The sequence below is a fragment of the Bos mutus genome, chromosome 5 (assembly GCF_027580195.1).
Source record: "Bos mutus isolate GX-2022 chromosome 5, NWIPB_WYAK_1.1, whole genome shotgun sequence".
In the NCBI taxonomy this organism is placed as follows: Eukaryota; Metazoa; Chordata; class Mammalia; order Artiodactyla; family Bovidae; genus Bos; species Bos mutus.
In genome coordinates this window covers 16,066,108-16,093,245 of record NC_091621.1, presented here as the reverse complement: position 1 = coordinate 16,093,245, position 27,138 = coordinate 16,066,108, and the positions used below count along the sequence as shown (strand labels likewise).

The following is a 27,138-nucleotide window of genomic DNA, read 5'->3' as shown; positions in this document are numbered from 1 at the left end:
CGTGGCGGCGCCACCTACTGACGATGGTGCTGCTCTGCCTGCCTGCTGTTCATGCCTCATGATGCCTTCTGAAGGTCACCCTGCATGCCAGCCTTAGCCTTTGCCCCTTCCACTGTCCTCTGCAAACTCTGCTCTGAACCGTCTGCTGTTTGCAGACTTCCCACCCAGTCCGTGCCTCCATGTAGGTCCCACCCCAGACTGGGTACTCACATTGAGGTGGGTGACGCCCCGGTCAATCTGTCGCCGATGGCGATTGGAAGTGGTGGGAGGTGCAGCAGGGGGCAGGCTGCGGTAGGAGATGGTGCCTGTGTGCCAGTTGGTCCAGTAGACGCGGCCAGCCTTGACGTGGACATCCATGGCATCGATGCGGACGCTCTCGTCACCCTGGAAGGCCTGCTCATAAGCCGAATGGGGGTGGCTGGGGAACAGGCTGCGGATCTCATTGTCATCAGCGATATAGAGGACCTGATACTCAGAGCCTGGAGGGACAAGAGCCCAGATGTTGGTTGGCAGGGGTGAAAGCGCAGGCTGGGGGGTGTCGGGCCTGGTGCTAGAAAGAGCTGGGTAAGCTGTGCTCCCTCCCCAGTCCCACCCCTTTCACATTAACAATGTCCCTCTCCTAGTCAAGCCATCTGACGTGGCCCAAAGCGTCTGCTCATCCCCCCCCAGTGCCAGGCTTGAGGGCTCCAGCCTGAGTCCTTGAACTTCCTCCTCTCCTGAGGTGATCTAGGGAGACCTGCTACTCCAGAAAGCTGTCCCCCCTCCTCCAGCCTCAGGGACCTCTGCCTCCTCACGGCCTCTGCAGGCATCACCACACTCTCTGCTCCATAATGTCTGATATCTGCTCATAGGTGCACACACATGTGGGCGTGCACGAGCACCGCCATGGAGGCATGTAGGTGTGCATGAGCATATGAGTGCACTCGAACATGTTTGGGGTTGTGTGTGCCCGGGTGTGTGTACATGGATATGGGGCGTCTTTGTATAGAGGCATGAGGAAAGTGCAGGTATGCATCAAAGTATATGTTCTCACCAAAAAAAAAAACAAAAAAACAAAAACACGTAAATATGTGAAATGAAGGATGTGTTAATTAACTCAACGGGGGGAATTCTTTCGCAAGGTGTATGTACATCAGATCATCACCTGGCACACATTAAATATCTGACAGTTTTGTCACTGATACCTCAGTAAAGCTGATACAAACATAATGGGAACATGCAGGTGGGGTACTCTTGACTATGTGAGTGGTGATGCTCTCGCCCCAGGACCTCTGGCCTCTGCACGGCTGCCAGCCGTGTTCAGGAAGCTGTCCCGTGGGTCTGGAATCGCAGGCTTGGGCAAGGTTGCCCAAAGGCAGACACCGCATCCCAGGTTCATTTGCTGTCCGGGTGCTGTAAGCCCCGCCCCTCTCTCCGCCCTCTCCCAGCGCCTACCTTCCGCCTTGCAGGTGTTGTGCGTCTTCATGAAGTTGCGGGCGCAGCTGCACAGGTGGCCGCCCTTGGTGTTGTTGCAGAGCTGTGAGCAGGTGCCGAAGCGCAGGCACTCGTTGATGTCTGGGGGTTACACGCCCGGGTCAGGGAGAGTCTCATGGCGGGGCGCTTCTGCCCGCCTCTTGGACTCCCCCTTCCTACCCTGGCATCCGGGTTGGCCTGGCACCGTGTGGAAGCCAGTGCGGCAGGCACAGTAGGCGGCTTTCTCGGTGCGCACACAGCGGGCCTCATCCCCGCAGATGCTGGCGTTGGTGGCGCAGCTGGTCAGCTTGGGGTCTGCGGAGACAGTGAGTCTAGGCCTGGACTTAGGTTCTGTGTCCCTCCCGGCCCCCGCCCAAGCCGGCACGCGGGTCTCACCCTCACCCATGCTGCAGTCCTCCTCGTCAGAGCCGTCCCCGCAGTCATCGAACATGTTGCAGCGCAGGGAGGAGGAGAGGCAGCGCTGGTTCCGGCACAGAAACTCCTTCTTGTCTTTGCAGTGGGAGGTCTGGGCCGTGGGCGGCTCTAGGGGAGGGCGGGGCTTCAGGTCCTGATTTTTACCACCCTGTCCCTTCTTCCCACAGGAACCCCTGCTCAGTCACAGGTAGAGGGGCCCCAAGCCTGGCTCTCAAGCCTTAGGGGAAGTTGGTTAAACTGTTCAGATTCGCAGTCTCCGCTTCAGTGCCTTCCCCAGGGGTTTCTCTCCTGCCAAGACAAGGCCCCCAGGCTCCCGGCAGTGGATCCTCCCCTTTCCCTGAATCGACTCACCAGACACAGCTCCCACTTGGGCCACCCCCACCGCTTGTGCAGCATCCCCACTCCAGGCACCCCCCAGAACCCCCCTCACTGGCCCCCTGCTCACCACAGTCTTCCTCATCCGTCCCATCCCCGCAGTTGTCCGTGCCGTCGCACTGGCGCCCGATCCATAGGCAGACGCGGTCGTTCTTGCAACGGAAGGGCCGGTTTGGAGGACACACGAACCTGGCTGCAATGGCGAGAGGGACAGAGTTAGAATCAGCCTTGGGGGTACCCCCACCCTGGCTGAGGGCCTCCAGGGAGCGGGAGAGCCCCGCCCCGTCTGGAGCCCCGCCCCACCCCGCCCTCTTGGAAGCCCCGCAGCCACCCTGGAGCCTCACCGCACTCCTCTGGGTTCTCGTCTGAGTTGTCCCCGCAGTCGTCCTCGCCGTCGCATTTCCATGCCAGCGGCTTGCACAGGGTGTTGTTGCACTGGAATTCGTCAAGGGGGCAGGTCCGCACTGGGCGCCGGAGGGAGCAAAGAGAAAAGAATGAGCTCTGAGCCCCCAGTTACTGAGGGCCGGGTATCGTGGCCAGACCCCTCCTTCCATGGCTGAGACCTAGAGGGTACTCCAGGAAAGCACTGGAACCCCCACTGGACAGAACCTGGGTTTCCTCATTTTCTACCACTGGCCAGGTAGCTGGGCAGAACTGCCTCCTCTGGTATTTCGGGGAGAAGAAGTCATTTTGGGAAAGTGTCCAGAGAGCCCTGTTTCAGTGGTGGAGCAGGGCCCAGGGCCCACTGTCAGGCAGCAGCAGGTACAGAGGAGGATCCCTCGCCTGGGAGTCAGGGGGCCTGGGCTCCAGTCTCTGGCCTCAGCCCACCAGCCCAGAGCCAGGATGCCCTCACTGCTCCAAGCTCCGACCTCCCGCCACTCAGGCTCCCCACGTCCCCCTCTGGACTGCCGAGCCCAGGCCAGCAGCAGGTGCTGCCTCACTGCTCTAGGAAAGCACAGGTGAGCAGGGACTTGGCCTCTCAGGACAGCCGACTAAGCCAAGTTGGAACTCATGGGGCAGGGCCTGGATGGACATGGCCCTCAGGTTTCTGCTGGATTTCAACTGGCTCCTTGATTAAGTGTTACTGTGGGGTGGGAGGGCTCACCGCCAGTGCCACAGGCCTCCTCGTCACTGCCGTCCATGCAGTCTGCATCTGCATCACAGCGCCAGCGCAGCGGAATGCAGTGACCACTCTTGCACTGGAACTGGTCCATGTCACAGCGGGGAGTGCAGTCTTTCTGTGGGCACAGGAGGAGGTGTCCTGATCAGACCTGGGCACCCCTGCGGGCCTGCCCAGACTCTTCTAAATCCGACCCTCCCTCCATCTGGTCTCCCTGCCCACCTCGTCTGAGCCATCTGCACAGTCATGATCCCCATCGCATTTCCAGCGCCCAGCGATGCAGCGGCCATTGGCACAAGAGAACTCACTCTCAGAGCAGGGCCGGGGGGCTGGGGAGGGACAGGAAGAGACAGGCCCCAGGAGGGTGGGCATAGGGACTCAGCCTCGAGAGCATCTCCAGCCCTTGCAGAGCACTGTCACTTGTCCCTGCACCCCTGAAGGTCATAGTGGACTGGCATGATGACAAAGATGCTCAACCCATCCCGGGCAAGCCAACTGGCTGCCCTCCTGGGACCAGCCGGGCCCAGAGCACACTCACACTTAGCCCTCTGGGACAGATACACGACAGAGGGCATGGGGTCCCTGGCCCTGCCCTCAGGACAGACTGTGTGTGGGGAGGGGTGGAGAGGGAAAGACCACTAAGACAAGCACCAGGGTTCAGGGAGAGGCCAGTAAAGGATGACGGGCTGGCACAGCACGGGGACAGGTGGGCTCTGGGGCAGTGGCAGGGATGTGGCAGGGCACGGGCACATCAGAAACACCTACCTCTGCAACCCCGGGAGGACAGTGTGAAAATGGAGAGAAACATGAGATGAGGTGAAATGGCACAAACTCAAGTACACAACATGAAGTGGGGGCGCGAGTGAGGCAGGAGGGGGCCTGACCCTCAGCCCCGGGAGGCGGCCACCTGCCCTAGTGCAGCCTGGTGGCGACGGGTGGGGGAAGGTGCTGAGCAGGGAGGTGCCGGAGGTCTCCCGGGGAAGGGCACCTGTGGGCTGGGGGGCGGGGATGGGGCGGGGACATACTGCAGCTCTCCTCGTCAGAGTTGTCCCCACAGTCGTTGTCGTAATCGCACTGCCAGCGGCCTGGCACGCAGCGGTTGTTCTTGCAGCGGAACTGGTAGGGCTCACAGGTGCGCTCGTCTAGAAGAGGCAAGATTGAGGAGGCAGTCAGGGACAGGGTAGGGGGCAGACCTCAGGGTCTCGAGAGGTGCAGTCAGGATGGCCAGTGGACGTTCCAGCCTGACATAGGTCAGTAGTGGCAGCTTAGGCCGTGTTCTGAGATGTCGGGGGAATGGGAGCTTCTGGGGCAGAGGGGACATGAGTTGGGGGAGCTGCTTCAGGGACGGGATCCACAGATCCCAGATGGTGGGCAGATGTGTGCCGATGAGGTGCCAGTGGGAGTTGTTCAGTCACCAAGTCATGTCTGACTCTGCGACCCCATTGACTGCCGCATGCCAGGCTTCCCTGTCCTTTACCATCTCCCAGGTTTGCCCAAGCTCATGTCCAATGCCAGTGGGGGTGGGGAGTTAGGAGATGGTGGGCACAGGCTGTGAGGGGCTCAGGCAGCGGGCAGCCCCTGCCCTCCCCAGCAGGCGCCTCTCCCGAGCAGGCTCGGGGAAGCTCACCACACTCCTCTTTGGGCTCGTCCGAGCCGTCCCCGCAGTCGTCCTCTCCGTCACACTTCCAGCGCGCCGGGATACATCGGCCTGAGTCCTTGCAGCGGAACTCGTCCACCCCGCAGGTCATCTGGGCTGCAAGGGGGTGGCCGGGGTGAGGAGGAAGGCTCCTTTCAGGAAGGTGCTGTGAGGTGAGGTCTGGGTGGGAGTGGCTGCTGAGGGGGTCACATGCCCGGGTGGCGGGAGCTGCAGGCCCTTTGGAGGGAGGGTGGGCTCCGGGAGACTCACTGCAGTTGGCGGGCTCGTCACTGCCGTCTACACAGTCATTGTCCCGGTCGCACACCCAGACCCGGGGGATGCATCGCCGTGATGGAACACTGGAACTGGTTGGGGGCACAGGTCACCTCGGCTGTGGGGTTGGGGAGAGAGTGAGGGCTGGCCCGCTTTGCCTCTCCCCACAGTTCTCTTCCACAGCTTCTCTCTCCCCCAAGCCCTGGCCTTGTCCTGGTCCTGCCAGCAATTTCTTGCAGGAACAGACAGTTTATTTCTAATCTTGGTGATTTTGTCTTGGGATCTGCACATCTCTATGATGTGCACAATGATTTTATGAGCAAACCGAGTCACACCCCATATAATTCATGTTGCTCATCTAATAGCATAACCTGAGAACGGCAGGGTCCCTAGAAGCAGCGGGGGCTGGACTTCAAGGTGAGCCATGTTTCCATGCGGGTTCTCCAACACCCCCGCCCCTGCCGGCGCCCGGGGCACTCACGGCAGTCCCTCTCGTCCTCGCCATCTCCGCAGTTGTCCTGTCCGTTGCAGCGGAAGATGCCGGGGATACAGCGGTTGGTGTTGGTGCACTTGAACTGACTGGGCAAGCAGACGTGGATGTCTGTGGGGGTGGGGGGAGGGGAGGGTAACTGATGGTGGGTGGAGGACTCAGGCAGGGCGGGGACCCGTCTCCCGCAGGGAGAGGCAGCGGGCCGAGCTCCCTTGCCCTGGGAGCTCAGACACCCAACCCCAGGTCCTAGGGAGGGCCCTTTACCGCAGTTGGCCTCATCACTGTTGTCCTGGCAGTCGTTGTCCCCGTCACAGATGAAGGCGGGGTTCGTGCAGATGCCCGTTGAGCATTGGAACTGTCCTGGGCGGCACTTGAACTCGGCTGCCAGGAAGGGATGCTCAGCATCAGGACGGTGGGGGTGGGGTGGGTGCAGACCCCTGGGGCCTCGAGAGTCAGGGAACCTTTACGTAGGACCCTCTCGCCACCCTGCCCGGGCACTCACGACAGTCCGGGGGCTCGTCCGAGTGGTCCCCGCAGTCGTCCTCCGTGTCACACTTCCACCAGAAGGGGATGCACTTGTCGTTCTTGCACACAAACTGGAGGGCAGGTGGGGGCGAGAGGGGTTGGTGGGGGTCTGGGGAACTCAGGAGATTTTCTTTTGAGGGGCTGGTGTGTTTCCCAGAAGCAGCAGGGTCAGGTATCTCGGGGGGAAGGTGAGCTGGATGGGAGGCTGGGATTCGGGGACTGCAGGGAGGCCAGGCCGGAGGGTATCTGTGTGGAGCTTGGGGCTGGGGGGACTGGTGAGGAGGGGGTCAGGGTTAGGGTGTGCGGGTGTCTGTGTGAGGTGACGGGTGTAAAAGTATTGCTGTGGGGAGACAAGAGGTAGGCAAGAAATGTGGGGGTGTTAGCGTGGGAAAACCAGATGCGTGAGGACATTCGAGCGGGCGGTGGGGTCCGAAGAGGAGTGGGGTACTGGTGAGTGGGGTCTGGGGACGAGCCTCACCTGGCTGGCCGTGCAGTTGGACACACAGTTGCGCCCGTCGCCGCCCAGGTAGAAGTTGGTCGGACAGGCACACTTGTGGCCGCCTCCGGGGGACAGCAGGCAGAGGTTGCTGCAGCCGCCGTTGTTGACCTTGCAGGGGTGGTTGGGCACTGCCGGGGGAAACGGGGTTAAAGGGCGGCAAATGGACCCAAGTTATGGGCCACTGCTCCCCCGGCTGCCAGCCTCTGGCGGGGTGAGGGCAGCGCTCGCTGGGAACATGTTTTCTGGTCTTTCAAAGGCTGCCCAGCCCATCTGTCCTGGGCAGAGGTGGGGTAGGTCCAAACCCTGCTCTTTCAGAAGGGAGCTGAAGCCAGGAGGACTCTCTTGAGGTTTCAGGGTCAGGCTGGGCCTTCCTCAGCTCCGGCCTGTCTGCCTTCGGGGCCTGGCCTTGGGGGTTTCCCCCCAGACTTGCTCTGCTGGATGGCCTCGGGGCCTTGCTGCTATAAGATCCAGGGCTGGACCCAGCTGGGCTGTAACTCCTGAGAGCCAGACCATAGCCTGTCCACTCCCCTCCAGATCTCCGGGCGTCTACAGGCATTGTTCAGTCAGTGCTGGGGAAGGATTGGGGCAGCAACCCCTGCTGAGACAGTGGGGCCCCATCTCACCCCAGGGCCCCATCTCACTCCAGGGCCCCTCATTCCTGGCTCGCCGGTGGCCAGCTCTCAGGCCCCAGCCACTTACCGTCGGGCTGGCGCAGGGCGTGGAAGACGTGCAGGTCCATGGGCCGGTGCAGTGTGCTGATCAGGAGCGTCTTGTTGGTGCCCGTGGTCTTGTGGGCTCGGTTGATGGATTTTGTCTCCCAGTCGGTCCAGTAGACATAGTCCTCAAACAGGGTCAGCGCGAAGATGTGCGGGATGTCCTGGCTTAGCACTGCAGGGGGCCGCAGGGTGTGGGGGTCAGGCCTGGGCCGCTGGTCAGCAACTGGGCAGCATGAGGCGCCTTCCCTACTGGGCCCTCTTAACCCCATAGCAGCCCTGTGAGGTGGGCATAGCCCTGCTGCAGCCCTGGTTGCATAGCAAGCGAGTGGCAGAGCTGAAACTCAACTCCAGGCCCGTCTGATGGCAGGGTCCTGCCCCTGTATTCTCCATCGTTCCCTGTCAGGAAGTGGGGGCATGCTGCATACCCCAGCCCCAGTCCCCTGCACCTTCCTCAGGGCCCATCATCTGGAACTGTGCCTGGGAAGGTGCCTGTCTCTTGCCGTCCTCAGGGAGCCGGTGGTGGCCTCGTGCCTAGGTGGGTTCTGGGGACGTACCCTGTGGTGCTCTGAACCCCCAGACCCTTGATGGGTGGTGTCCTCAGGCCATGCCCTGAGTGGCTTTTAAGCCCACTCTTGCCCCAGAGGCCTGATCCCCTGAAGTTTCAGAACCCCCGTCCCCAGCAGGTTGGCTATGCCGGGGCAGCTTCACTGGCACACTGACCGACGTGACGGTTGGAGCCGTCCAGGCTGGCAAACTCAATGTAATCCTCACGGGCGTCGGCCCAGTAGATGCGCTCGGTGACGTAGTCCAGCGTCAGGCCGTTGGGCCACGTGATCTTGGTGTCCACGATGACACTGCGGCTGGACCCGTCCATACCGATGCGTCCAATCAGTGAGTGGTCTCCCCAGTCTGTCCAGTAGAGGTACCTGGCGGGCCGGTGGGCAGTGAGGCAGGAGAGATCCCGTGACTGGTCCCACCAGGAGCCTGCAGGGAGGCTGGACCTGGGTGCCCGACTATACCAGCTGCTCTCAGACCTCCCCGACCCTCCTTGCCCACATACCCATTCTGCACGTCCACCACCAGCGCCCGGGGCTCACGGAGGCCGGAGCTGACCAACACTGTGCGATAGGCCCCGTTGAGCTTGGACACTTCGATGGTGTCCCGGCCTTTGTCACACCAGTACAGGTTGCCACCGACCCAATCCACAGCCAGCCCATCGGGGTTGCTGAGGCCCGTCCGGTGCAGCACCTGTGGGCAGGGGTGGGGAGGAAGGGCCCTCCCTGGGTGACATGGGCCAGGACTCTCAGCCTCTCTGGGAGGACAGTGGATGGAAAAGGCCCAGCCCTGGACATGGTGTCAGCCTGGGCTCCAGGAGATGGGTCTCTAGATGACAGAGACCACATCCCAACCCCACAGAGCCTGGGAGCACAGGTGTAAGGGAGGTCAGACTAAGGAGAACTCACTGCTAATTAAGGGAAGGGAGAGAGAGGAGTCTCCTAGACCCCGCTGCTCGCTAGGCTCAGAGGGGAGAGAAGCGAGGACAAGTGGAGTCGTGTAGTGACTCAGTGAAGAGGAGTGGAGATGGCCTTGAAACAGAGAGGGTCCTCTGGGCAGGGACGGCGGCTGGCTCCTGGCCCCCAGCCTCACCTGCACGTTACTCCCATTCAGGTGCATCCTGCGGATCATGCTGCCCTGGGTTGTCACGTCTGTCCAGTAGATCATCTGCTCTCGGTAGTCGAAGTCCAAGGCAACGGCGTTGTTGAGGCCCTGCATTTGGGGGTGAGCAGAGGGGTGACCCAAGAGTCAGGATATGGAAGGCTGGTGAGGTGGGCAGGGAGGATGGCCACGGGTCTGAGTGCAGAGCGTGGGGCTGGACGGCGGGGTGAGGAGGGCGGGTCTGGCACCTGCTTGAGCAGCGTGTAGTTGGAGCCGTCCAGGTTGAGCTTGCGCAGGTAGTATCGGTTGGCGAAGATCAGAAACGGCTCCTCGTCTAGAGACAGAGGATGCCGGCTCAGCTGCTGGCCGGGGTGCATTCTGGCACCCCCCTGCCAGTCCCCAGCCTGCCTTCAGCTCTGCCATCCCATCCTCCCACCACTCTCCCAGGTGGCCTGGGCCAGCTGCACACCCCCAAACCCCCATCTCACCGGTCACGGCCTTGCAGCTGTGGGGGTCGCCGCCACGGGGTGCGTAGCCCTCTACGCACAAACACTTGTAGCTGCCGTGGGTGTTGATGCAGCGCTGGCTGCAGGGGAATGTGGTGCTGCACTCGTCCATGTCGGCGCACGTCCGGCCGTCATCCTTCAGGCGGAAGCCGGGGCGGCAGCGGCACTGCGGGCACGGGGGGCCTGGGGTGGGCATGGGCAGGGGGCTGGGCTGCCCCAGGGACTGCAGACCTGTCACCCCGAGACTGAGGGGCCCCTCTGGCTCCCTTCACCCCGGGTGGCTGGCTGGCACAGGAAAGTTGAGGAGGCAGACCGCATGGAGGCCTGCCCGTCGGAGGAGGCACTGAGCTGGCCCACGCCAGCCATCCGGCTCTCGCCCCTACCTGGCCACTGGTGTGAGTCCCCAGTGACCGCCATGTCTCTGCATCCCCAGCTCAATGCTCAGGCCCGTCTTATGTGATCCGCTGGCGTCATTTGACAGCTGGGCACCTCTTATTCCAACACTTTCTTCCCTTGGCTGTCCTCCTGCCCTGGCAGCTGGCCCTGCTCAGGCTCCCCTGCTGCTCCCCTCCCCACTCGCCTCACTGCCCTCAGTGTGGCTATGCACAGGGCTCAGGCCTCAGACCGCCCTCTTTCCATCTCCACTCGCCCCTGTGAAGGTCTTCTCCAGACGGCTGACTTAAATGCCGTCTCTATGGTGACAGCTCCCAGACTCCCTCTCCTGTCTGGCCTCTCCCTTGAACCGTGGACCTGTGCATCTGGGGCCTGCTTGACATCCACACGCCCCTCCTCCTCTCACGCCCCGACCTCATCTGCCAGCAAAGCCTGCCAGTGCTATCTTCCACACTGACCAGAACCCAACTAGGAGAGATTTCTGCTGTGCTCAACGCTGTATCCCCAGGGCCTAGAATGCTGCCTGGCAGGACAGGGGCTGAAATTGCCTTTGTCGGATGAACATATGAACGAGGGGCAGAGAAAGGAATCCCAGCCAGGCTTGGGTGCAGAGGCTCCCACCCAGCATACCTTGAAGCCAATCTTGAGGTCCTCGCAGTCCTGGCTGCAGCCACTGAGCTTGTGGCTGAGACACTCGTTGACGTGGCAGCCCCGCTCGTCCGAGCCGTCGCCGCAGTCGTCCTGGCCGTTGCAAAGCAGTGCCTCAGCCACGCACCGCCCGCTGCTGCACAGGAACTGCGAGGAGGCGTTGCACTTGTGCTCTGGCGGGGTGAGGTGGAAGGGGGCGAGTCAGCTGGGTCCCGGCCGCCTGGGGCTGGGGCCGGGCCGAGGGCAGGGAGGGAGCCACGTGGGAGGCCCACCTGGGCTGGTGCAGTGCGGGTTCTTGGGGGCCTCGTCGCTCTGGTCATGGCAGTCGTTTTCACCGTCGCACTCCCACTGGCGGGAGCTCAGGCAGCGCCCATTGGCGCAGCGGAACTCATTGGGGCCGCAGGTTGGGTACTCTGCGGTTGGAGGGGGCAGGTGAGGCTGGCGGCCTGTGCACTGAGAGCAGGGCCCCCTCCCGCCGCGGCCCCGGGCTCACCACACTCCGGGGACTCATCGGAGCCGTCAGCGCAGTCACGGTCGTGGTCGCACATGAAGTGCTTGGGGATGCACTGGCGGTTCTGACACATGAACTCGCGGTCATCACAGGTGCTGTTGTACACTGTGGACAGAGGCAGACACAGCCCCTCAGCGCCCGCCCATCTGCTGCTGAGTGTCACCCCCCGACATGCCTGTGGTGTGAGCAGCAGGGTGGGCAGAGCACTGGACAGGGCATCTGGGCACCTGGACTGAGGACAGAGCTCTGCCACTGCTGCCTGAGTGACCCCTTCCTCTCCATGACCTCGGTTTCCCCTTCTGCAAAGTGGGCCCATGGCCATGCACCGTCCGCCCCACTCCTTGGGGCCCCCGCCACTCACAGCAGCCTGCCGCAACGCTCTCGTCAGCGCCGTCAGCACAGTCCTTGTCCCCGTCACAGAGCCAGCGCTCGGGGACGCACACGTGGGTGCCAGGGCAGGAGAAGGAGCCGGGGCCGCATGTTTTGCCTTCTGTGGAGGGAACAGGGAGACACTGAGAGATGCAGGGGCAGGCAGAGCCAGGCCGGGCAGTTGGAGAGACATCTCCGCGGCTGTGCTGTCACTCGGTGGGGTTTGTTGGGAGTGGGGGTGGTCTGTTCCTTCCAGGGCCACCTCTCCAACCTGACCCCAGCCCCCTGCCCCCGCCTCACCGCAGTGAGCCGCCTCGTCCGAGCCATCCCCGCAGTCATCGCTGCCGTCGCACAGCCACTGCTTGGAGATGCAGCGATGGTTCTGGCACTCAAACTGGGCCTCGGAGCAGAACTTGTCTGGGGCAGTTGGACAGAGGTCACAGTTAGATCGGAAAGGGATGGGGGGCTGCAGATAGATGCCACAGGATGGATGGGGGAGACACTCATGGCACCCGGTAGGGGGACTCAGTAGGAATGGAGAGACGGTCCCCTCTCAGAGCCTGAGGCTCTGGGTGGGAGGCAAGGGGTGAGGCCCTGGGTGCGCCTCTCAAAGGAGGGCATTCCCTGTGAAGGCGTCAAGAGGGCGGGGTCCGCACAGAATCTTAGCGGGACGTGAAGCCCTATCCCCCGTGGGTCCTCTGGGTGCTAGGCTCGGGAGTGGGTCTGTGGTCACTCACTGCAGTGGGTCTCGTCCTCGCCGTGTTCACAGTCATCCTCCTTGTCACACGTCCAGCTCATGGGGATGCAGCGGCCGCTGGGGCAGGCGAAGTAGTTCAGGGGGCACCTGGGGCGCTTCACACCTGGGGGCCGAGGCAGGCGTGAGGGCATGGCCCCCTTAGGGGGCCGCTGCCCACCGCATACCTGCCCACTGGCCGGACCTGGGCAGTCGCGCTCGTCGCTGTAGTCCCCGCAGTCGTTGGCGCCGTCGCATACCCAGCTGGGCGCGTAGCAGAGGGAGGTCCGCTCGCAGGGCTGGAAGCGCACGCCCTTCACCCCCAGGCGGAAGTAGCTGCTGCAGTCAGTGGCGCCTGGCAGGGGCGGGGAGGAGGGGTGGCACCAGGTTCCCCCCACAACACCCTCCCCGCAGAGCTGCTGGCCCGTACGGCGCCTGGAGGGGTGGCACCAGGCTCCCCCAACAACACCCTCCCGCAGAGCTGCTGGCCCGCACGCATGTTTTAGAAAGTCGAGCCCTGTCTTTCGGTGGATGTGCCCTGGCCATGCTTTCCACTCCCTGCCCCTCCCTGAGTCCCAGGGGAGCCCAGGGCTGGGGTGGGCTGGGAGAGGGCTGAGCTGCCCTGGGGGCCCAGAGGGAAGGCAGAGAGGAGCCGGGGCCAGAGAGCAGGGAGGGGGCATCGCTCACTGCAGTTCATCTCGTCCGAGGCGTCCTCGCAGTCCACAAACTGGTTGCAGCGGCTGGAGTTCCCGATGCAGGTGCCGTCCCGGCAGCGGAACTCGCCCACACCACAGGCCGTCTCTACAACAGTGCCCGCCCGGTGCCATCAGCCAGGGGCCTCCCCATGGGGGACAGGCCGGCCCAGGACAGACCTCCCAGCCCAGAGTGCCTGCCCGGGGCCACCATACCGTGACCTGAACCAGAATCCTTGGGACCTGGGGACCAAAGCTCAGTGAGGGCCGGGGCGGGGCAGGGTCCGTGGGGGTGGGGAGGGTCTGAGGCCTGGCCCAGGTCCCACTCACTGTTGCAGGGAATCTCGTCGGAGCCATCCCCGCAGTCATCTGCCCCGTTGCACCACAGCATGTTGGACACACAGCGCCCGTTGTTGCACTGGCGGAAGGTCTTCTTGCAGCGGCGGGTGTCTGCAGGTGGGAGCAGGCTGCGGTGAGCAGTGGCTGGGGGCTGCCTCTGATGAGACCCTGCTTCGGGCCTGGCGTGGGTCTCACAGTGGTTCTCCCCTTCATGAGCTCCCCACTTTTTCTCGGGGATGCGGGGAGGGCGGGGGCTTTGCTCCTCTCACTCCCACCCCTCAGCCCGTGGGACTGAGGCTGGTGACTCAGGAGGTGAGGGCCTGGGGGTCCAGGTGGGGGCCCTTACTGCAGTAGGACGGCTTCTCGTCAGACTTGTCCTTGCAGTGGGAGACGCCGTCGCATGTCAGGCCAAAATTGATGCACTCGCCGTTGGCACACTCAAACTCGTCTTGTGCACGGCACGAGGAATTCACCGCTGGGGAGAGAGGCAAGGAGCTTCCTGAGCCGGGGCCTGAGCGCCTGTACCCCCCTCCCCCAAGGAACTGAGGCTTCGGGGGGCTGGGTTGTTGGTGGGGGCTGGGCTGTTGGCGCGTCTGGGGTGAGATGGTTCCCGTCTGTGCCCAGGGCCCCCACACAGTGCCCTGGTCCCTCTCTCACCCTGGCAGGTGAAGTCGTCCTGGAGGATACGGCCCCCACGGCAGGAGCAGTTGACGTGGCCTTGGTGCGTGAGCAGACACAGGTCCTGGCAGCCCCCGTTGTTGATGCGGCAGGGAGAGAGCTCGCCTGAGGTAGGGGTGGAGGAGAGGGGCCAAGCGTGTCCTCACCTGTGCATACACGGAGCACCCCCACCCCAACCAGCCAGCTCTGCTGAGCTTCCCAGCGCCGGCTGTGACACAGTGGCTCACAGCTGGCCTGGGGGCTGCTATGGGAAGGCTGGGTAGGAGCATTCGGGGTAGGCCTGAGCTTGACGATGTGTGTGCTCTTAGGTGGGGTGACTGGCATTCTGAGCTGTACACTGGGGAGACTGAAATCTAAGGAGCCCTGAGATCATGTATGTGGAGGGGCCCCAGGGCATGTGTGAAGAGTGTGTGAGAGGCTGAGAAGACTGCAGATCTGTGTGGGGGACCCTCGGTGTCAAGCCAGTGTGGGACCACATCTGTGCCCATGCACGCAGACGGTGGAGCAAGCAGTGCCTGGGATGGGCGCGGGGTCAGGTTCCAGCGGGTCTGTGTGGTGGTTCTGTGTGGGAGGAATGACTGCACCATGTGCTGGGTGCGTCCAGAGATGTGGATGGGTCCAGTTGCGTACGTGTGTGTGTGTGTGTGTGTGTGTGTGTGTGCGCGCATGCTGGCACAGTGGGCAGGTGGGCAAGGCTGGTGGCAGCGGCCCCACTCACAGCTGTTGGTGTCATTGGCCACGGCGATGATGCCCATGGGCTGCTGGGGGATGTCCACGCGCAGCAGCTTCATGTCGCTGCCCACGTACTTGTTGGCTCGCTGCACGGCCCGCCGCACCCAGTCGGTCCAGAAGATGTGTTCCCCGTACACGGCCAACCCGAAGGGGTGGACCGGCTCCGACTTCAGGATGACCTGCAGAGACACCCTCAGCTTTGTTAGAGGTATGGCTCTCGCCCCTGCCTCCACCCCCTGCAGATGCTCCGGGGACCAGTGGCCTGGCTCCCTAGACACGGTCACACAAGGGGAGGATCTGCAGAGGACTGCGAACACCTCCCTCGTTCAGCTGCCGAGGAAGCCAAATGGCGAGGTCAGGACGCCTCACTGTCCTCCCAGCTCTTCCCGGTCCACCAGGCGGCCTCCCTTTCTCCTGCTCTGAGCCTGGGCAGTGTCCTCCCTGGCTGCTGGGCAGTCTCCCGGTGTCGGCCCCCTCCTGCTGCCCATCCCGCCCGCCCTGGAGACTCACGTAGCGATGGGAGCCGTCATACTCGCACCGCTCAATCTTGTCCAGGGTGGCGTCAGAGAAGTAGAGCTTCTCAGCCCGGTGGTCAATGGCCAGGCCGTTGGGAGTGCGGATGTCCTTCTCGATGAGAGTCAGGACGTTGGCCCCTGACAGGGCTGCTCTCATGATGCTGGGGTGCTGCTCGTTCCAGTTGGTCCAGAACATCAGGCTGAGGGGAGAGAGGCCACGGAGATCAGGACCCAAAGCCAAGGAGCCGGCTGTGGTGAGCCCAGGCGAGGGCGTGCAGACAAGCCAGACCCAGAGGTCCGCCAGCATGTGAGGTAGGCCCCAGCACCACAGGCAGCCTCAGGCCACCAAAGCCAACATAGCCCCGGTGCCCAGGAAAGGCTACATAGACAGGATTAGTGTGCGTGTGCACACATGTACAAGTGCTTCTGTGTTCACACCTGCCTTTACTGAGACAGTGGGCTCTGGGATTCCGATCCTGGCTGCTAGGGACCTTAGCAAGCTACTTAACCCCTCTGTAGCTCATTTTTCCGCTCTATGAAATAGGACTAGTACTATTAATACTATCTATTTGCTCCGTGGAGTGATTTGAGGATTAAATGACAGTCGTGTGTGCTATGTGAGGATTTTCTATTATATTTTTCTTCGTTTTTCTCTTCTCCTGGTATCCTGAAGACCCTTGGGTATCCAGTGTGTCCCAGGTCCTGGGGAAAACGTGGGTTTTACCACCAAGTTCCTGAGATTCACCTTCTCCATAACTTAAGGAGAGTCCCAGCTCTGCTGCTTACTAGCTCTGAGCTTGAACATGCCTCTTGGTCTCTCCTTTTTTCTTTTTCTCTTGGCCCCTCTGAGCCTCGGTTTCCTCTCAGTATAGGAGGTGATGGGAATGGCCGGCCATGCTGTGCTTGTCTGGGGGGGGGTGGTAAGGTCCTAGAGATGGGTGTGGAAGACCTCAGGGCTGGCCAGGTCCTCTGACCACCTGCAGTGGATGGGGATTCTTAGGTCTTTGTTCCAGATTCACATGCAGTTAGGAAGGAGGGAGACTGAGGAACCGGACTGTCCAGTGCTCCCCAGGCCACCCTCACCCACCCTGGAGTTTGAGAAGCACTGAGCTACACCAGGGCTTCCCAGGAGGCTCTAGTGGTAAAGAACCTGCCTGCCAATGCAGCAGACATAAGAGACCGGGTTCGATCCCTGGGTCAGGAAGATTCCCTGGAGGAGGGCATGGCAACCCACTCCAGTATGCTTGCCTGGAGAATCCTATGGACAGAGGAGCCTATGTCTCCCCAAGCTACAGTCCACGGGGTCGCAAAGAGTCGGACATGACTGAAGCGACTTAGCGTGAGCTACATCAAAGCCATCTGAATTGCAAGGAAATCAAACCAGTCAATCCTAAAGGAAATCAGTCCTGAATATTCATTGGCAGGACTGATGTTGAAGTTGAAACTCCAAAATTTTGGTCACCTGATGCAAAGAGCTGACTCATTGGAAAAGACCCTAATGCTGGGAAAGACTGAAGGCAGGAGGAGAAGGGGGCGACAGAGGATGAGATGGTTGGATGGCATCACCGACTCAGTGGACATGAGCTTGAACAAACTCCAGGAGATAATGAAGGACAGGGAAGCCTGGCGTGCTGCAGTCCATGGTGGGGGCGGGGGGGTGTCGCAAAGAGTGGGACACGACTGAGCGACTGAACAACACCAAAGCTAGATCCCTTCAGTTCCCACAGGACCTGCTCTCTGCTTTCCTCCACCCCAGGCCTGTGTCCCTCATCCCTGGTCTGTTCTGGCTGCAGAGCTGTCCTCAGCAGCCAGACTTGTCTCTTCAAACCTCTCCAGGTCTCACTCTTTTTAACAAGCCCCCGCCCCCCAGTCTCTCCACCCTGCCACTATGCTCAGGTAAAAGGCTTTTTGTTAGGGAGGCTGACTGCTCCTGAGCCCACGAGGATGAGGCTCTGGTTTGAAAGGCCTCCTCTCAGGGGAAGGGCCAGGGTTCTGGTTCTTGGAATCAGGATGGGAGCGGATAGAGGCGTCTCCCGCTGGCCTCCCCCAGAGGAAACGGGTGTCCCAGGGCAGTTGCTAGAGTCACCTTCTTTCCCACCAGGGACACCTACACCCTCAAGTACAGTCTGGCTCACTTCATGCTGGGAAGTGCTACCCTCTTGTCACGACAAACTGCTGCGAGTGGCAGATTGAGCCGTGCTCCCAGGACTGCAGTCACCTGACTGGGAGAGGCCCCACCCCCTCCATCTGGGTCCACACTGGCCCCCTCATGCTCCTCCAACGCACTCGCTCCTTTTGGCCAAGGGAGGGCCTCTCCCACACAGTTCAGTCCTTTCTCCCGTGTTCTGCCTGGCTTCAGTTCACCCTGCTATCTTGCAGACCTGGCTCACGCACTGCCTTCTTGAGGACACGTTCCCCGATTTCCAGCCTGGCTCAGGTCCTCGTCACCCACTCGTGGAGCTCCCTGCAGCGTCATTAGGACAGACATCAAATACGCCAGCAGCGCACGGCCGACCCAACCCTGCTCCCTGCCGGATCCTCAGCACATCACTGGTTCTCAAAAACCATTTGCTGGGATTTCTCTGACAGTCCAGTGGCTAAGACTCTGTGTTCCCCAGGCAGGGGGCCTGGGTTCAATCCCTGGTCAGGGAACTAGATCCCATATGCTGCAACTAAAAAAAAAAAGATCCTGAGTTCTGCAACAAAAATTGAAGATCCTGTGTGCTGCAACTAAGACCTGGCGGAGCCAAATAAAAATTAAAACAGACAAAAAAGCCGTTTGTTGAGTGGAGGGCTTCATCTCCTGGGCTCACAGAAAAGGAACTTAGTGGGCTCTGCATCGAAGATGGGAGGCAGGTGGGGGCCCAAGCATGGCCCTTCCATGGAGGCTCCAGGCCCAGGACAGATGAGCCCTGGAACCAGCCGCAGGCAGGTGAAGTTGCCAAGGGTCACGGCAGGCAAGATGGGGTCTCTGTCATAAGCCGTGTACACGCCGGACAGGACCGAGGTGGAAAGGGCCCTCGAGCTGGTCAGCAGGCCAGGCAGGGGCCAGGCTAGGGCCGGGCGTGAGTTACATCAGGGTAAGGAATCTAGGTTCAGTGCACTCACAGTTTCTAAGTAGCTGCTTTGGGGTTTTGTTTGTCCCTTAGTTTCCTAGTAAAGCTTTGGGAAAACATTCCAAGAGCTGCAGAATTCAGGAGCAAAATGGTTTGCTCACATGTGTGCCAAGAGTGCCAAGGTGATGGTGGGGCGGGGCTGCCCCTGCAGGGGGTGGAATGGGTGAGGCTGGGGGTGTGCACCACCCAGGGGGCTTCCTCCCAAATTCTCCATCTGCAACCTTAGCTCAGCCTCCAGTGCTTCCTCAGGCCTATCCCCTCTGCCCCCTTGCATGCCCCCCAACTCCCGGGCCACAGAGCCTCAAATGGGCTGGGCGTGAGTCAGGCTCCTCCCCTGCCTGGAGCCCTCCCTCCTCCTACTCTTGCTCAAAGCTCTGCCCTACCCAGGCCGCCCTTCTCTGGCTTTTCCACTTGCAGGCCCTATGCCAACCCACTGCCCCTGTGGTGCCTCTCCGTCATCACACCCGGCCCTGTGCCGCCATCCATTTCCCACCAGTGAGTTCTCTCCCCAGTTAGGTGGCTGGAACGGGCCCAGTTCAAGGCTTCCACACAACAGATGTTTAGTGAACAAACTTTGCTTGAAACTTGGAGACCAAGAAATACAGAGGACCTGCTGTGTGCCTTGAGCATGGCCCTCTGATGAATGAATCAAGAGATTCAGTTAATCATCAAGCCAGAGAGCCTGCCACAGGCCTCTCACCCTCTCCTTGATGAGGCGTCTGAGATGGTACTGTCCTTATATTACAGATGAGGAAACCGAAGCTCAGAGAGGTCTCGCGGGTGGTCCAAGGTCTCACAGCAAGACAGTGGCTAAGCTCAGGTTAGAGCCAGACCCTCCCTCTCCTGCATCCCCTGCCCCAGTCTGTCTGGGGGCAGTTTCTGCCCCCCTGTGCCCACCTGTCCCCACATCCTGGGCCCCCAACTCACTTCTGGCACTCGTCCAGCACAAAGGCCCTGGGGTGATCGTCCCCAGACATGGTGATGACCGTCTCACGCTCAAAGGCCCCTGGGCGGGTCTGGTCCACTGTGTGGCGGGTGATGGTGGACGTGGTGTAGCTTGTCCAGTAGAGTGTGTCCCAGCCCCGGTGATAGGCCAGGCCTTCCACAGAGCCCACGTCTGCGGGGAGACAGGAACAGCAATGGATCAGGACAGGGCCAGAGAGCAGAGCACAGGGGAACCCACTTGCCTGCACCCGGGGGAAGTGCGGGAGCTGGGGAGTGTGTGTGGGGGGCGGCCCTCAGTGCCCCCAGGCCCTCCTGCACTCCTCTATTTCCCACCCAAACGATCCGCGGTCCATCCCCCTATCCCTTCTTCCGGTGTCTCCCACCGCTGGCTAGATTTGGCTTTATGCTGCGGTTACACCTCCTGGAGCCAGGGTTCTGCCAAGTTGGGTGCAAACTGGATTTCAGTAAATCAGCTCCCACGTGGGCTGTACTGGGGAGCCTCCAACTTCTAGACCCTGAACTGGATTGACTGGTAGACACCTGAAGCTCAGGTTAAAGAACCGAGAGCGTGATGAGAGACACGGTAAAACTTAGTATAAGAGAGACAAACTCAGGGGTTTCAGCGGCTTCAAGATGTCTGGTGATGTGGCTGCCAGAAGGCTGCATTAATAGAACTACTGTAGCCTGAACAATGGCCCGAAGAAGATGACAGCTCTGCCAGGCTCTCCAGATAAGCTACGATTACAGAGTATCGAGTTCAGCTTTGGACACTACATTTTCAGACAGACGTGGGGACGGGACTCTGGGAGGCAGAAAACGGCAAGGAGGTTGAAAGGACAGGTCTGTTTTCATCACCACTGTATACCTAGCACCTAGTAACGTGCTTGGCAGGTCTTTACAGACAGGAGTGACAAACGTATGAACAAGTGAATGAGGCAAAGGACTTGTGGCATCCAGCCCAGAGCAAACTAGTGGAACAGAACAGAACTTCCCAAGAAGCATAAAGGCTGTCCGGGAATGAAGCTCTAGGCCCTCCCCCTTCAGGGAGCGCACACGACGTGGCCTGAGACCCAGTTAAGGTCTCCCACCTGATGCCTCAGGCCATCCTGTCTCTTTGCCAGATGAGAAATCTGAGGCTGTGAGAGCACAGAAAACTTGCCCAAGTGACTCAAATCCTGTGTCTGGGGTTGAACCCACCTGTTCTCTGTAGCCTGTTCTATGAGTAACCAGATATACAGAGGCGAGCTTTGGCTTATTCTGTCTACCTCGCGGACAGAAGGAGGACCGGAGGGGACCAACTCTGACTCCAACGGGAGAGACTTTCAGTAACACGAAGTGGGATTCACTGGCTGTTTGTCAGGGATGCCAAGGCAGGTGGGACTCAGATCCGGGGCAGGGGTGGGTTGGCTGGTGTCCACGGCATCCCTGCCCTGAGTCTGGGCCAACCCTCCCCACCCCCCAATTCCTGGGAAGAAAGGAAGTCTGGGCTCACTCTCCACAATGGTGGTCCTGCCCGAGCCGTCGTCATTGATCTGCTGGATGTTCCCAAAGTGGATGTCACTGAAAAAGATGCGGTTGGGGGTGCCCGGGGAGGTGCCCGCTCGGTAGTCGAAGGCCAGGGCGATGACGTTCTTCATGTGTTCGGGGTCCTCGAAGGGCTGCACTGGCGCGTTGAGGTTGCGCTCATCAGACAGGTGCACACTCTTGAGGATGGTGCGCTCCGAGTAAAGCAGGTAGCCCGCGTACTCACGACACGACGCCCCGTCCTCAGCCAGCATCCCGTGGGCACAGGCACAGGCCCGCTGCCCATTGCCCCGGTACAGGCACAGCTGCTGGCACCCACCGTTGTCCACCGCACACACATTGGTTCCTGGGGGGGGGGCAGCCACGGGGAAGACAGAAGTCACGGCAGGCAGGGTCAGTTGGCTACCCCTGTCCTCTAGGCTAAGGTGGAAACTCTGGTTGGCGCCCTGCTCTGCCTCCATGTCCCCACTTCAGACAACTCTCCAGGCCCTGGCACTCAAGCCCTTCAGCCTCTCCTCACCACCCCTGGTGTCTCTCTCATCATGCTCTCATCTGCCCAGCCCAGAGCCCCAGCCTCGCCTTTCTGCCGGTCCCGGTTGAAGACTTTTATGTCTTTGAGCTGGACACCGATGCCCGTTCGCAGGGGCACGGAGTCGGTGGCATTGTCCTTGCTCCCGCGCTTGATGGAGCCGTTGGCGTGAGTCCTGCGGGGAGGTGAGGGGCCACAAGCAGGTTGTCAGCTGAGGCTGAGGGGGAGGGGACGATGGCCCAGGGGAAGGCCAGGACAGAGGCCCACCTGTCACTCCAGTAGATGAACTCCTCAAACACGGACACCGAGAACATGTCCATGTTGTTGCTGGACAGCACTACCTCGCGGTCCTCGCCTGTCTCCAGGTCGATCCGCTCGATTTTGTCTGTCCGGGCGTCGCACCAGTATAGCTTCCCATCCTGCAGGCCAGAGGCGCCCACCTCACTGCCAGCCCCACGTCCCAGGCAGCACGGGGCAGCCACTCACTCCCGCCTCACTGTCTCTTCCCTCCTTGCTCTACATCCTCCCGCTCTCTGACCTGCGGCTCTGCTGGCCTCCCTCTAGCGCCCACTTCTGAGTGACCTCCCTGACCATCTCCCGGGTGGTGGAACCCTACTCTGCATGGGGCCTGGGCCAGAGGACCCCATGGCTCCTTGGTCCATTTCTTCCCACCAATGGGCATGTCACATGAGATTCAGTGGGGAGCTGCCCCTCCCCGCAGAGCGCGGGTTCCGCCTATTTGGCCCCAGGGCTGAGCCTGCACCCAAACCTGATAGTCCACGGAGATGCCGTTGGGCCAGCTGATGCTGACGTTAACCAACACCACCCGCTCACTGCCATCCAGCCGAGACCGCTCGATCCGCGGGTACTGGCCCCACTCAGTCCAGAACAAGTACCTGGGGGGAAGGTGGAAGAGGGGGTCAGTCCCCAGAGCACGGAGGAGAACGGGCCTGTGGCCAGAGGGCCTGACCAGACCAGAGCCAGGAGTGGGGACTGGTCAGCCCACCCCGCTTCTCACCCCTTCTCCGGGTGGACTGTGATCGCCCGGGGCTTGTCCAGACCCTGGGAGATGACCACGTAGCGGAAAGAGCCATTGAGCCGGGCAACCTCGATGACATCAAAACCCTGGTCCGTCCAGTAGATGTTGCCTGAGGAGGGAGGAAGGCAGGGTGCTCGGGGGGCGTGTGGGGACTCGTGTACCTCGTCCCCTCCAGCCTTCTGAGACCCCCACTTCTCCCCTTCTGTTCCTGCCTACCCCTTCTCCTCACACCCCCTCCTCCTGAGACCCCACTCCCCCAGTCCTCTGCCTCACCTGCAGTCCACCAGCCCTCCCAGAGCTCACCTGCGATCCAGTCCACTGCGATGCCCTCCACGCGGCCAATGCCGTTGGTCACCACATCCTCACGCCACGTCTGGTCCCGCTTAGCCCGGCTGATGGTGCTCAGGCCCATGTCCACCCAGTAAATGGTGTCATTCTCTGGGGGCAGAGGAGCCAACATGGGGATGCTCACCGAGGCAGGGGACAAGGTGGAGGGGTCAAAATGACTGAGAGTTGGGGAGACCAGTGGCTTGGGACGGTGTAGCAGGGCAGGGCAGCTGTGGTCAGGCAACCTCTCCCTGGACCCCGGAACACTTCACCGCGAAGGGAAGGCCATGTCCCACCCCTTCCTGCCACCATGGCTCACCAGCATGGAAGTCAATGCCAACAGCCAGTGAGGTCCCCGACACTGGGACCAGGGCGTCCGACTTGTCGTTGGGATCCAGCGGGATTCCCCGGATCCCCTCGTGCACAGAGTACAGGAGAAAGGAGCCCACACCTGAAACACAGCACAGTGGGCATGGGCCTCGCTGACACCCCTTAAGTTTGGCTCTGTCACCCACAAACCCTTTTGATACCTCCTCCCACCCATCACACCTCCCCTCTCACCACACACCCTAGCTTGGAGCCTGGGTGGGGACCGGGCCAGTCAAGTCACCTGGCCAGCTCCAGGCAACCACCTGTGAGATCCCATAGTGCCCACTAGAGGGCAGCAGAGACCAGGCTTTCGCTTCACACAACCGGTTCTGCCTCACTCGGTTCACACAACACTTTAACAGCCCTAAAGGTGTTAGGGAGGATCTGGAGAGGTTTAGATGAGTCAATAGGACTGAGTGACTCCCAAATCTAGACTTCCGCCCTTGTTTCCTCTTTGTTCTCGTCCGTCTGGTCTGTGTCACATCATTGAGTCTCTGGCACCCAGCTCCTGAGCCAGCCTCCTTCCCAGTTCCCCATTTCTTACAAAGCGCCACTATCCATGCACCCTAGAATTTCCCCCTGCCTTTATCCCCTTGCAAAGCACATCCTCAGCTGAATCCCCCTAGTGGGCCCTGGTTGCTCAGGATCCTTGAAAAAAAGGACTCATGGTTGAGTGTGGGGAGACCCCAAACACTTAAGAGTCTCCCCACAGAAAATTCTCAGAGCAGATGAGCATACGCAAGGCTCTGAGAAGTTCTGCAGCAAAAAAAAAAAAAAAAAAAAAATTCCACTTAAACTTAGTTCAACCCAGTGTTTCTTTCTGTAACATCGACCACATCAAAGAGGGAGGTTCCTAGGAGTGCACTTTGGGAAATGCTGTCCTGGGGCGGGCTTGTAAATCAGTCAGCAAGTTCTTGTGAAATAGCTCTCAGTTTCATCCCTTCTCTTCAACCCAGCTGCTGAGCCCCAGCCCAGGCTAACAGCCTCCTGACTGGTCTAACTGCCTTGGTCTCTCCCTCCCCCACTCAGCCGGCTCTCTGCCGCCAGGTTAATCTGCCCCAAACACCACTTTCCAGGTGCTCCTGGCTGAGAACCTGCAGAACCCCGCCTGCCCCATAGCCTCACCCATGAACCCCACACCCTGCCCGCCACTCAGGCTGGCACGTCAGGGCCTTGCACCCACCCTCCTACTGCTCTGGACCCCTCGCCTGGCATGTTGTCCCTTCTCCTTCAAACCACACTTAAATCCTCTGTGCCCAGCACACTTCTTGCATGAAGTGACCCTGGCGTCCCCTCTGACGTCTATTTCTCCAGAATCCTACTCAAGTCAGAGCCGCTTCATGTCTCCCCTCCCCCACCTCTGGTTAAGCCTGCTGAGCACAGGGACAGGGACTTCTGTCCCCCACCTCCCCCATAGCAACCAGCACAGTGGACGCTGACTAAGCATCTAACCCAGAAGGCACTTAATACACAATGGACTCATCCTGTGTCCAAGCTGAGAAGAGGAAGGTGGGCTGTAGAAGAAGATGAGTCGGGCTGGGGACCAAGGTCGAGGGGAGGGGTGCAGAGGCCCGGGCACTGACCCTCGCAGGCCTGCTGGCCGCTCCGGAGGCTGTAGCCGGCTGTGCACATGCAGGAGCGGGTCGTCTCGGACGTGGGCAGGCAGAGCTGCGAGCAGTCGCCGTTGTTGACGCTGCAGGGATTGGTGCCCTCGTGGTCTGGGGGCAAGTGGGAGGCACAGAGAAAGGGTTACTGGCTCTCCTCAGGACCTCGGCGTCAGGCTTGAGCATGCCTTGGGACAGGATGGTCACCCCTTGACCCCATACCTTGTGGGGGTCACCACCCCTACTCAGAGCTCAGGTCTCCAGTCCCGCAGGGCCCCTGGCCCTTGTGAAAGAGGGGCCCCATGGGTGGTGAGCAGAGCCTAACCCGTTTTCATTCCCCTTGCTTGCTCAGGGCTCCTCCTGGTGCAGCCCTGGCCTCTGACCCCAGCCCACTGGCCCTGCCCTCGCGCTGCCTCACCCAGCTGGATGCTCTCATCGTAGACCTTCATGTGCATCACCAGGGTGGTGCTGTTCCGCAAGACCACGGACCCCGAGCCGTCAGCCTTGTTGCATGTGCCCATCTTCTCCGACACCTGATCTGCCCACCACAGCTTGTCCCCTGGGGAGGCAGGAAGGGATGAGACCCTCGGGGAAGGCCCCACCCCAGGCCAGCCCTGTCTCCCTGGCCCTGCCTGCTCTGCTCCTGCCCCTGGCTCCCAGGCCAGTGGCCCTCACCCATGATGGCCAGGGCAGTGGCCTTGCCCAGCTGGTTCCGCATGGCATCGATGACCTCTAGCTCGCTCCCATCCAGGTTGCAGCGGTTGATGGTGTGGTTCTTGGAGCTGATCCAGTAGAGTTTGCTCTCAGGGAAGTCGATCGCCAGGCCTGGAAGAAGAAGGGTGTCATGGCCAGAGAGCCCGGCGCCCACCAGGGCTGGGGGCCAGGAGCCTGAGTGAGTGGCTGGGGTCCTTCTCACCTCTGGGGATGGGCACAGAGTTTGTGTGTGGTTTAGGGGGAGGGTGCTGAGAACAAGCACTAAGCTGGGAGCTCAGGGAGACGGAGGAGTGATAGGGAGGAATCCCTGAGAGCAGAGGGGCAATGGGGGGGGACCCTGAGAGCATCTCTGGCTGGAGGAATTGGGGAAGAAGGGCTGCAGAGCAGCAGGACGGGCTCATACCCACAGGGCCCCTCTGGCCACTGAAGAGCAGGGTGCGGTTGCTGCCGTCCATGTTGGCCATGCTGATGTTGTCACCGTCCGTCCAGTAGAGCTTCCTAGGGGCGCCAGGAAAGGGGGACAGTCAGAGTCCTCTTCTTCCCCCGCCCCACACCCCGTGTCCCTCAACCTGGGGCCCCGCAGGACATACCCACGCAGAGGGTGGACGACCAGCCCGTGGGGCTGCTCCAGGCCCTGCACTACCGCATTCTTGAAGGAGCCGTCCAGCCGGGCCACGTTGATCTGCTTCTTGTTGGTGTCGTAGCTTGTCCAGAACAGGTTTCGGGACACCCAGTCGACAGCCAGCCCGTGGGCATTTGGCAAGTCTGGGGACACAGTGGGGAGCTGTGGTTGGGAGTTTGCGGGACACAGGTCAGGGGGCTCGAGGGGAGGGGGCCAGCCTGGTTTCTGGGGGAACAAGGATCATGACCTGGGGATGGAAACACTCAGAGGAAAGGATTCGAAGAAGAGTCAACAGGACCCAGGGGAGCGGGGGGTGGGGGCCAGGGGGTGGGGGCCAGACAGACCTGCAGAGACCACTGTCTCCACGCCGGTGCCGTTGATGAAGGCCCGCTTGATGGCCTGGGTCCGCACATCGGACCAGTAAACGCGCTGCTCGCGGGCATCGTAGTCCAGCACCGTGACGTTGTCGATGTCGGGCACCGTGAAGGAGATGATGTAGTTGTAGTAGGGGGCGTCCAGATCCACACCCCGGATCTCCATCTGACGTGCATACAGCAGGAACTTCTTAAACTCTGCGGGCACAGGGCAGGTCACTGAGGGCAGCCCCCTGCCTCCACGCCTTCCACCCACCCAGACTATCACGGTTCCTTCTATCTGCTGCTGGCCCTTGGCAATCAGGGAGACCCTGCTGGGCACAACCTTCCGGTCGGGGCGCCAGTCTTTTCTGACAGTGCTGTCTCCGGAGCCTCTCCCATCAGGCCCCTCCCAGCTGAGACCGCCTACCTTTGCTCAGAACCTGCAGCTGGGGTAGCCCGACCCTCCTCCGTCAGCCTCGGTGTCCCCCTGGCTCGGGGGGGGGGCCTACCGTAGCAGGTGGTGTTGTCCTTGTGGAGCTTCATAAGGTGTGGGCAGGCACAAGAAACAGTCCGGTTGTAATCAATCAGACACAGGTGGGAGCAGGGGCCCCGGCCCCCGTTGGCCTCACAGGGGTTGGGAGCTGGCGGGGAGGGGAAATCAAGACCATCCAGTAACCCTACCGGCCCTGCTCCCCTGGCC

General features: G+C 61.1%; 1 protein-coding gene across 1 annotated transcript in view; it reads right to left on the bottom strand.

Annotated features, from left to right (window-relative positions):
• The window catches only part of LRP1 (LDL receptor related protein 1), an 80,843-nt gene that overhangs the window by 5,563 nt on the left and 48,142 nt on the right, over positions 1-27,138 (bottom strand). Inside the window, 50 exon segments of the mRNA XM_070370438.1 lie at positions 211-479; positions 1,435-1,554; positions 1,633-1,767; positions 1,855-1,995; positions 2,333-2,455; positions 2,607-2,726; positions 3,368-3,500; positions 3,605-3,711; positions 4,408-4,524; positions 5,010-5,135; positions 5,289-5,365; positions 5,367-5,409; positions 5,773-5,892; positions 6,046-6,162; positions 6,284-6,377; positions 6,785-6,933; positions 7,505-7,693; positions 8,242-8,447; positions 8,582-8,769; positions 9,169-9,288; positions 9,426-9,511; positions 9,666-9,849; positions 10,707-10,897; positions 10,997-11,137; positions 11,218-11,340; positions 11,597-11,725; positions 11,905-12,021; positions 12,342-12,464; positions 12,543-12,692; positions 13,025-13,138; positions 13,360-13,479; positions 13,715-13,843; positions 14,026-14,151; positions 14,765-14,957; positions 15,289-15,493; positions 19,337-19,526; positions 20,847-21,224; positions 21,458-21,582; positions 21,675-21,826; positions 22,177-22,303; positions 22,426-22,555; positions 22,750-22,884; positions 23,093-23,224; positions 24,726-24,860; positions 25,165-25,305; positions 25,422-25,571; positions 25,864-25,958; positions 26,051-26,225; positions 26,427-26,654; positions 26,948-27,079. Of these exon segments, the coding sequence (XP_070226539.1) occupies positions 211-479; positions 1,435-1,554; positions 1,633-1,767; positions 1,855-1,995; positions 2,333-2,455; positions 2,607-2,726; positions 3,368-3,500; positions 3,605-3,711; positions 4,408-4,524; positions 5,010-5,135; positions 5,289-5,365; positions 5,367-5,409; positions 5,773-5,892; positions 6,046-6,162; positions 6,284-6,377; positions 6,785-6,933; positions 7,505-7,693; positions 8,242-8,447; positions 8,582-8,769; positions 9,169-9,288; positions 9,426-9,511; positions 9,666-9,849; positions 10,707-10,897; positions 10,997-11,137; positions 11,218-11,340; positions 11,597-11,725; positions 11,905-12,021; positions 12,342-12,464; positions 12,543-12,692; positions 13,025-13,138; positions 13,360-13,479; positions 13,715-13,843; positions 14,026-14,151; positions 14,765-14,957; positions 15,289-15,493; positions 19,337-19,526; positions 20,847-21,224; positions 21,458-21,582; positions 21,675-21,826; positions 22,177-22,303; positions 22,426-22,555; positions 22,750-22,884; positions 23,093-23,224; positions 24,726-24,860; positions 25,165-25,305; positions 25,422-25,571; positions 25,864-25,958; positions 26,051-26,225; positions 26,427-26,654; positions 26,948-27,079 (7,250 nt within the window).